Source organism: Arachis ipaensis, chromosome B04 (genome assembly GCF_000816755.2).
Source record: "Arachis ipaensis cultivar K30076 chromosome B04, Araip1.1, whole genome shotgun sequence".
Classification (NCBI taxonomy): domain Eukaryota; kingdom Viridiplantae; phylum Streptophyta; class Magnoliopsida; order Fabales; family Fabaceae; genus Arachis; species Arachis ipaensis.
Window position 1 is genome coordinate 42,751,032 of NC_029788.2, and position 8,602 is coordinate 42,759,633.

Here is an 8,602-nt window from a genome sequence, read left to right on the forward strand (position 1 = left end):
TATATATTTTTGAGAAAAAGTGATTTTTTTTTATTTAAACTGGTTAATTGTTAAAAAAAATATAATAATTCAACCAATTAATCGATTCTTTAATGGATTTGTTACTAACCAATTTTTATCTAAATCAGATGGATGTAGTGATTAATTTTTGGTTAACTTGGTTGAACAGATTAATTTAATCTGATGCTCAAAGACTATGAAAAACTACTTGAAAGCTATTGAATTAGATTTTTTTGCCCTCAATAATGATGATTTGGTTGGAAGACGAATGATTATGAAGAAAAGAAAAGAAGGGGGAACAAAACAAGCAAGAAACTCTAATGGGGCAGTTAATGTAAACTCCCTCCCTACCGAACAAGTAGAATAAAGTGACTTAAAGGCAATTAAGCAATGCCACATGGCCTCACAAATCTTCATTGGAGCTTTATTCCAAAACGAATGGCCATTGATCAATCACTAAATGAAGCATTGTCATAATTTTGTGTCCAAAGGGTCTTTCTTTTTTTCTTTTCAAACCTAAATTCGTGTCCCAAACATATACCAAACATGTCTAGGGAGACCCATTGAATATGTCTCCAATTTTGATCCTAACTTGATAGATTGAACTATTAGCTATAGAGCTAGCAAGATCCAAATAGGTCATGAGATTGGTGGAACAAGAACTTAGCTGTATTTTGGAAATTGTTCCTTCTTTTGGAGGAATATTTAGAGAGAATGGAAAATGCTTCAAATTAAAATGCTTAGAGGCTAGAGCAAAATGAAACTGGCCACTTTTTTTTAAGGGACGAGGAATGAGAGATAGAATAGAACCCATAATCATCATCATCATCATCATCATCATCATCATCATCAACAACAACAACAACAACAACAACAACAACAACAACAACAACAATAATAATAATAATAATAATAATAATAATAATAATAAGGGACGCCCTCTTCTTAAGTTCGATGAAGGTTCCTATAGTTCCTACCCAGTACCCATGGTAGGGCTTTAGTTTGTACGTTCCATTAACGTTCACATTTTTAGACCTTTAACATGTCCTTTTTTTGAGACCTTAAACATGTTCTAAATAAGTAAACATCCGAAGGAAAAGGGAAAAGAAACATGATGAAATCTTAAGAGAATCCATTGAAATAAGTGCATTTATGTTAGCTAGATTGTTAATAAGTATTAGTTTTTAGTGAATTGGGATGTAGATTGTGGATTTAAAATAGTGGAATGGAGTCCAAAGAAACAGACTTTAAATTTCATTCCTTTCAATACTTTGAATCCAAACATAACTAAGTGAGTGAAAGCTTGTCATTGCGAAATTATATTCGAATTATTTAATTAGGGTTATCTTTTAGACCTTCGACAAACAAGAAATATTGGATCTAGTTAAATAAGGATACTTCTATGCTGGCAACATTGCAGCAAGATCCTAAATGATTATAGTGCATTTTTTTTAAGAGGCCTGCTACACATACAAGTCTTTTTGACTTACAAGTCTTACAAGTCCAATAAAACATACGCATTATACTTAATTAACGCATTACACACTTCCACATTCAAGATTAAATAAAACGCACGTTATTCAACAACTTCCTGTTTCCAAAGCGCGCTACTCACCATGCATTATAAACGACTCTTCTTCTTCTTCCTCCATGAAAACAATTTTCTTGCCAAATTTGAAGATAATGGAACTTCAGAAATACACCCAAACGGTTACAGAAATACACCCCAATGATTACAGAAATATACCCAAAGGATTATAGAAATACACCCAAACGGTTACAGGAATTCACCCAAACGATTATAGAAATACACCCAAAGGATTACAAAAATACACCCAAAGGATTTAAGAAATACACCCAAAATTCGTTGAAGTACACCTTATGCATATTTCAGAACTCTTTCTCTTTCTCCTCCTCGTCTTTTGCTGCTTCTTCTTCTTCAAAAACGATTTCAGAGCTTGATGTCAAAAAACAATGGAAATCGAGAATAACGAAGAAAGAAAACAGAGAGAAAAGCACGTAAATGAAGAAGAAGAACAGAAAGAGGAAGAAGAACGTGCAGCAAGAAGAAGAAGGAGGAGAAAGAGAAGGCAAGAAACGAAAGAAAAGAAGAAGAAGAGGAAGAGGAAGAAGAACGTGCAAGAAGAAGAAGAACGAGAAAGAGAAAGCAAGAAACGAAAGAAAAGAAGAAGAAGAAGAAGAAGAGGAAGAGGAAGAAGAACGTGCAGCAAGAAGAAGAAGGAGGAGAAAGAGAAGGCAAGAAACGAAAGAAAAGAAGAAGAAGAAGATGAAGAGGAAGAAAAAGAAGAATGTAGACCTTGCATCGCGTTTTTGGGATTTATTCGTTAATTAACTTGTAAAGCATACAAGCCCTAATGACTTGTATGCAGAGCTTTTCTATTTTTTTAATTATATATGAAATGTTAATAACTTGAACGGCAATACAATAGTAGGTAACAAAATCTTTTTATCAACATAACCAAATGAGTAATTCCTTAATCTGAACCAAAGCAATACGATTTTGATCGAATTGGATTGCTTCGCGTGTTTGCAAATAAAAAGTGAAAATTTAGGCTAATTAGATTTGATTGGTTGGGATATAATTTTTTTTTCTAAAAACACAAATTAAATTTTTTAAGTCGGTTTTGTCCTGACATTATAGATTATAACACAAAAAATTTATAAAATCAAACTACTTTTACAAAAAGATTGTAGGGGATAAAAGTTTTCGTCGACTAAGAAAACCGTTTTGAAAGAAAAAATTTTATTTTAATTATAATAAAAAATATCTGATGGCACATTTTGATTTGTCAAATTACTAATATAAAATATAAATTACAAATTATATATAGAGTGAGAAGAGTAGAGAGAAATAGAAAAAGGGAGAGAGATAGATGAGAGAATTTAAGAACAGAGTTTATTAATTTTGGAAGAAAATAATTTTTCTCAATTTGAATAAGAAAATGTCATGTGACACATTTGGTTATTAAATTAGATAATAATATATAAATATATCAGAATTATATATAGAGTGAGAAGGGTAGAGAGAAATAGAAAAAAAGGAGAGAGGTATATGAGAGAATTTAGGAAGAAATTTTATTAATTTTAGAGAAAAATATTTTCTCTCAAATTTAATAAGAGTGTCATGTGACACATTTTTTATTAAATTAGTGAATAATATATAATATAGCTATATTTTAATTTTAATTTTAATATAATTAAAGAATATCATATTGCACATTTTGATTGTCAAATTTATAATTATTTATTGATAATGATATATAAAAGAGATAGAGTGCTTGAAGAAATGACACTACAAGAGACGGGACAGATAGCGACGGGCAATTCAAGGCGGTTAGCGAAAGCGCTGCTATCTGCCAGTTTTGTGGTTGTTTGATCGCAGTTTGGTGACAGAGTTAAAAAGAGCAGCTATATGCCCTGATTTGTCGGCGGTTGGAATAATAATCGATGCTAAATCTGCCTGCCTTTAACTTTCTCCTCAGGGTTCGACCAGTTTCTTCTCTCTCAATCTTTATTCTGTTTTTCCACTTTCAGAAGCTCCCATCACCATCTTTGTTTTTCCTTCCTGAGTTCTCTTGCATTGTTCTTGGCCATATTTTCCTCTACTGTCTTATGAACCTTTGTTGCCGTCGACCTTGTTACACACACTTTTTTCCTATTTTTCCACTTCGAAAAAAAGCCCCCAAACCCTACTAACCCGAACCCTCCTTTCCCAATTTTCATCAATGCTGCTTTTGCAATCTGTGACAACATGCTCCTCTGTTTCGTCTCTTCAGCCATATCTGAGCGACATCTCCTCATACGTTGTGTGTGGTTTGAATCTGCCACTATCTCCTTCGACCTCTGTCGCTGTCACCTTCGTCGCTCCACCACGCATCACAAGTTCTTCCTTTTCCTTTTGTGAGCTGAACTTATTTTGGAGGCTAAGCTAAACTGTGATTTAGAAAATTAAACAAAATAGAAGAAAATAAAAGATACACTCTCTGCCTTGAGGTCTTTGATGTATTCTTATTCTCCCCTTCTTGATGCTATAGTTGTCCCTTCCGAAGTTTATCACCACATTTCCTATTTTTTAATTCAATTCACTTTCATTTTAGGTCGAAGATTTTGCATTCAATTTAATTAACCATTATTTTATTGAGACCAGTTCCAATAGAATTTGGATTTTGTTTTTATAATTTGGAAGTTTCATTTAGCATTGTGTGGCAATTTCATTCCTGTCATGGGATGAACTTAGATTATTCTGTGATTGAGTCTTTCTATCTCAATACTTGTGTGATTTTGCTATGTCATTATTGAAATTTTTTATTGTGTTTCAACCTTCAAACCTAACAAGAATCAGATTCGTAGTTTGTTATCTTCCTCGTGCGAACACAAAAGGGGCAGAGGCATGAAACACACCTCCGCGCACAAATCCTTGCTGCCGTTCCTTTCTGTCCTCAGTACCAGCTGCATCACGCTTTCCGTTTTCGATGCGTCCATCGTCGATTTATAAGTATTGACTTCCTGCTTCATTTATATGTGTATTTTGTGTATTATTTCTAGGATTGATTATTTTTTCTGAATCTATTTCAAATTTAGGATATGAAAAAGAAGGAGAAGAAACTCCAATCCAAGGAGGCTGAATTGAGAAGGAGGGAACATGTATATACATGGATGTTTGATGGTTTTACTTAGTTTGGAGTTTCCATGATTGATAATCATAACCTGATAATATAGGAATTAACGTGCATCTTATTTTATTTGATGTATCAAAAATATAGGAACTGAGAAGAAAAGAAGAAGCAGTTGCATGAGGTATACATTTTCTTTATGGCTCCATTTTTGGAAGACCTTATTGTTTGCTGGAGCTGTTGGTAAGCTAATTTGGAGCATCTAAAACTTTTGTACCTTCTGAAGTTATTCATATTGACTCACTAAGTGTTATGTTTAGGAGAAAATACAACGTGACTGAATATGCCAAAGTCACCCCCTTCTGTTTCTATTTCAGCGCCCATTTAATTTTGTATAGAAGTTTAATATTTCTCCAGCAGGTTACAGTCTGTTGTCTTATACTCCTTTTAGGTATCAAAGCTTGTTGTCATACATTCCCTATATTCACTCCTTCCTTCTACATTCAAATGTGTTTTAAGCATGAATTCCGTGAAATTGTGATCATTTGGTTTTGCAAAGAATAATGTTCTGCCTTATTTTAATGTATATTTGTAGGAGATACTCTTGGTTCTGTTGTATATGTTCCATGCGAAGTGATGACGCAATGCATGCAAGTGCATGAAACATATTCATCTTGGAGTTCTATCGCCATGAATGATGGCATTGCAATGAATTCAAGCAAAAAACTGTATGGTTATTATATAGGGATGTTCCATGCGGGCTGCTCAATATGGAGAACACAAGGCTTAAAGTGTTTATATGCAGGGTATACTCTAGAAACACTCAATTTCTCTTATATAACTTGCATAATGACACTCGAGGTCCTGTTTCAGATTTGATAGATTTTTGGATGCAGTATTGTATTCTAGGCAACAATCAGGCAATTCTTTTCATGATTCAGTTTTATTATTTTGCAAATGTCAATAGGTGTCAGTTGACACTGAGTGGATAAAGAGCAATTGGAGATGTAAATTGAGTATATATGATATGAATGTGTCATAACGGAAACTCAAACTATTTCTACTTTATATGAAATCTAGTTTCCTTCTAGATCCATAATAATTTACCGTGTGATATATATACTATAATGATCATTAACCCCAAATTTTATATTAATTGGACATTACTATGTATATAATTGAATAGCTAGCTTTTACTTATATTTTTAAACAAATATCAATCACCGACACAAAGTAGTTTAGTGAAACAGGGTCAACTAGCCTTCAATTCATATGGAATCCTATTGGGGGGAAGCCTTGAAGTCTTGAGCTACTTACATAATATTCAATTAACAATTAGGTTGAACTTTGATATTTGCAAGAATTTAGTTAGCAGGGTCAAAATTTATTGATGACGTATCTTTTCTGATATTAAGATAATTGTTGAATTTGTTTATTTGTCTCATAACTTGGTGCATGAATCTTTTTTTTTTTGCAGATATTTCTTTACTCTTGCAAGGGATGTTCCATTTGCTGGCCTAATGGTATTATTTTATAGGGTAAAGTATACTTTTTGTCCTTAAAGTTTGCTAAAAGTTTCAAAAATATCCCTAAGTTTTGATTTGTTTCAATTTTGTCCATCAAGTTTTCGATTTGCATCAATTTTACCCTAATTACTAATTTTTTGATAATTAATATTTTTCTTTCCAAATATACCCCCTTCCTTATACTATCAGCATCATCACAATCCTCTGTCTCTCCTTCTTTCTCTCTTTTCATCTCACCGTCGTCTTCACCACCATCATCATTATTGAGCAACACTGTCAATCTCCTCCTTCATCGTCGCCGGCCAAACCCCTCATTCTCCTTCTTTCTCCTGATTAATATTTTTCTTTCCAAATATACCCCCTTCCTTATACTATCAGCATCATCACAATCCTCTTTCTCTCTTTTCATCTCACCGTCGTCTTCACCACCATCATCATTATTGAGCAACACTGTCAATCTCCTCCTTCATCGTCGCCGGCCAAACCCCTCATTCTCCTTCTTTCTCCTTTCTTCTCCGACCCTCCATCTCCATCACCACCATCTCTGTTGAGATCCATTCTCGATGACCATCACCATTTTTCTTCTTCTTCGCGGAAATCCAGCACCCGTCGAAACCATCGCTCTTCCTCCTTCTCTATTAGCAAACCCAGTTTCCTATCTTTTCATTGCATGTATATATCCTGTATACCCTAATCAATAATTATACTAATAAATTAGGCCCCTTTTGTATTTGACTGCAAATTGAAGCCTAATTGAAGATCCAAAGCTTTGTTATTACTTCTATGACTTTGTATTTGATGATTTGAAGAATCAAGAAAATTGCAGGCTTGAAAATGTTGTAAGTCCCATTATTATTATTATTATTATTATTATTACTGATGTTGAAGCTAATTTGGGATTTTTCACAAATTGTGAAGTCATAATAGTAGTTGTAAGAAGAAGGATTATAGAACCAAGGTGTGTTACTGTTATTATGATTATGATTATGGTAAGAAAATTCATGATGATTGTTGTTTGGGAAATTGGGCTGTTGAAGATAGTAGTTTATGGTGGCTTTTCTTACTTGAAGCTGCAACTTTTTCGTCTTCATCCTCTTTTCTTTGTGAGCATTTTGGTGCCCACCAAGTGCTTGTAAATTTGCAAATTCCTTCAAACAGTATTGGCACTCAAACTTTCTCATTATTATTAGTGGTTGTGGTTCTTTGATCTTGTGCTGCGGTTTTTTTTTCCTAAGCTGGGTTTGCTAACAGAGAAGGAGGAAGAGTGATGATTTCAACGGTGCTGGTTTCCGGAAAAAAGAAGAAAAAGGGTGGTGGTCATTGAGAATGGGGCTCAACGGAGATGGTGGTGATGGAGATGGAGAGTCGGAGAAGAAAAGAGAAAAAAGGAGAATGAGGGGTTTGGCCGGCGACGATGAAGGAGGAGGTTGACGGTGGTTGCTCAATAATGATGATGGTGGTGGAGTTGACGGTGAGGATGAAAAGAGAGAAAGGAGAGACAGAGGATTGTGATGATGATGATAGTATAAGGAAGGGGGTATATTTGGAAAGAAAAATATTAATTATCAAAAAATTAGTAATTAGGGTAAAATTGATGCTAATCGAAAACTTGATGGACAAAATTGAAACAAATCAAAACTTAGGGATATTTTTGAAATTTTTAGCAAACTTCAGGGACAAAAAGTATACTTTACCCTATTTTATATAATTCAAAGTTCCATTAGATTCAATATTTCATAATTACCAATTTCTTTGTTTTATATATACATATATATTATGAAGTAAATTTAAATGTGTTCTTGTTTGGCCTTTTCACATTTTGTTAGAAGTCCACCGACATATGTGAAAGACATCTTCTGATTTGCCGCTACCATGTAGGGGCTTAAGTTGGCGCTAAATTTGACAAATAAGTGATTTTTTAGTTAACATTTTAGATTTAGCTCCGAGTTTAATATTGTTTATTTAGTGTCTCTTATATTAAAATAACAAATAAAACATTTGATTCTTTAATAAAAAAAAATTGTAAAGAGAATAGGTTATAGTAAAGAAAAATGGTCTAAATTATTGTAAGTAGTCAGTTTTTTTATAAGCCCATGTATGAAATTGCGGTGGTCTAAAACCATCGCTTTTTTTTTTTTTTTAAAAACCCTACATAGATTTGCAGCGATTTTAAAACTGGCGCAATTTTTTTTAAATCCACTGACCAAATAGTGGCGGTTTTGCAACTGCCGCAAAATCAGTTATCTAATTTGCGGCGGTTGTGCCAGCCGCAAAATCATATTACCACTCCCTAACAGGCGTCGCTTAACGAACCACTGGAATTCCATTTCGCGGCAGTTTAAAACCGCCGCTAATCCATAAAAAAACCGCCGCAATTTCGCGCATTTGTTGTAGTGTCTTTTCTTATTTGAGAGATGCCGGGATGTAAGCTGTAGATTTTTA

General features: G+C 33.7%; 1 protein-coding gene across 3 annotated transcripts; it reads left to right on the forward strand.

The window, feature by feature from the left end:
• LOC110271042 (uncharacterized mitochondrial carrier C1442.03-like) lies at window positions 3,422-6,244 on the forward strand. 3 transcript variants are annotated; one of them, XR_002361050.1, is made up of 3 exons: window positions 3,422-4,516; window positions 4,603-4,877; window positions 5,230-5,844. XR_002361050.1 is itself a non-coding variant. In XM_021121135.1 (3 exons), exons 1-3 carry the CDS (start codon window positions 4,814-4,816, stop codon window positions 6,194-6,196), a joined length of 360 nt encoding a protein of 119 aa, XP_020976794.1. In that variant the 5' UTR covers window positions 3,432-4,813; the 3' UTR covers window positions 6,197-6,244. The 3 variants fall into 3 exon arrangements, 2 of the variants coding, with proteins under 2 accessions (XP_020976794.1, XP_020976793.1); XM_021121135.1 differs by adding an exon at window positions 6,112-6,244 and having other exon boundaries at window positions 3,432-4,877; window positions 5,230-5,440; XM_021121134.1 differs by lacking the exons at window positions 3,422-4,516; window positions 4,603-4,877 and adding exons at window positions 4,888-5,085; window positions 6,112-6,244 and having other exon boundaries at window positions 5,230-5,440.

Coding starts and splice junctions, on each gene's coding strand:
- LOC110271042 (XM_021121134.1), top strand. CDS start 4,947: ATGTTTAGGAGAAAATACAACGTGACTGAATATGCCAAAGTCACCCCC. Junction 5,086..5,229: donor TTGTCTTATACTCCTTTTAG/GTATCAAAGCTT, acceptor GTATATTTGTAG/GAGATACTCTTGGTTCTGTT. Junction 5,441..6,111: donor TTAAAGTGTTTATATGCAGG/GTATACTCTAGA, acceptor TTTTTTTTGCAG/ATATTTCTTTACTCTTGCAA.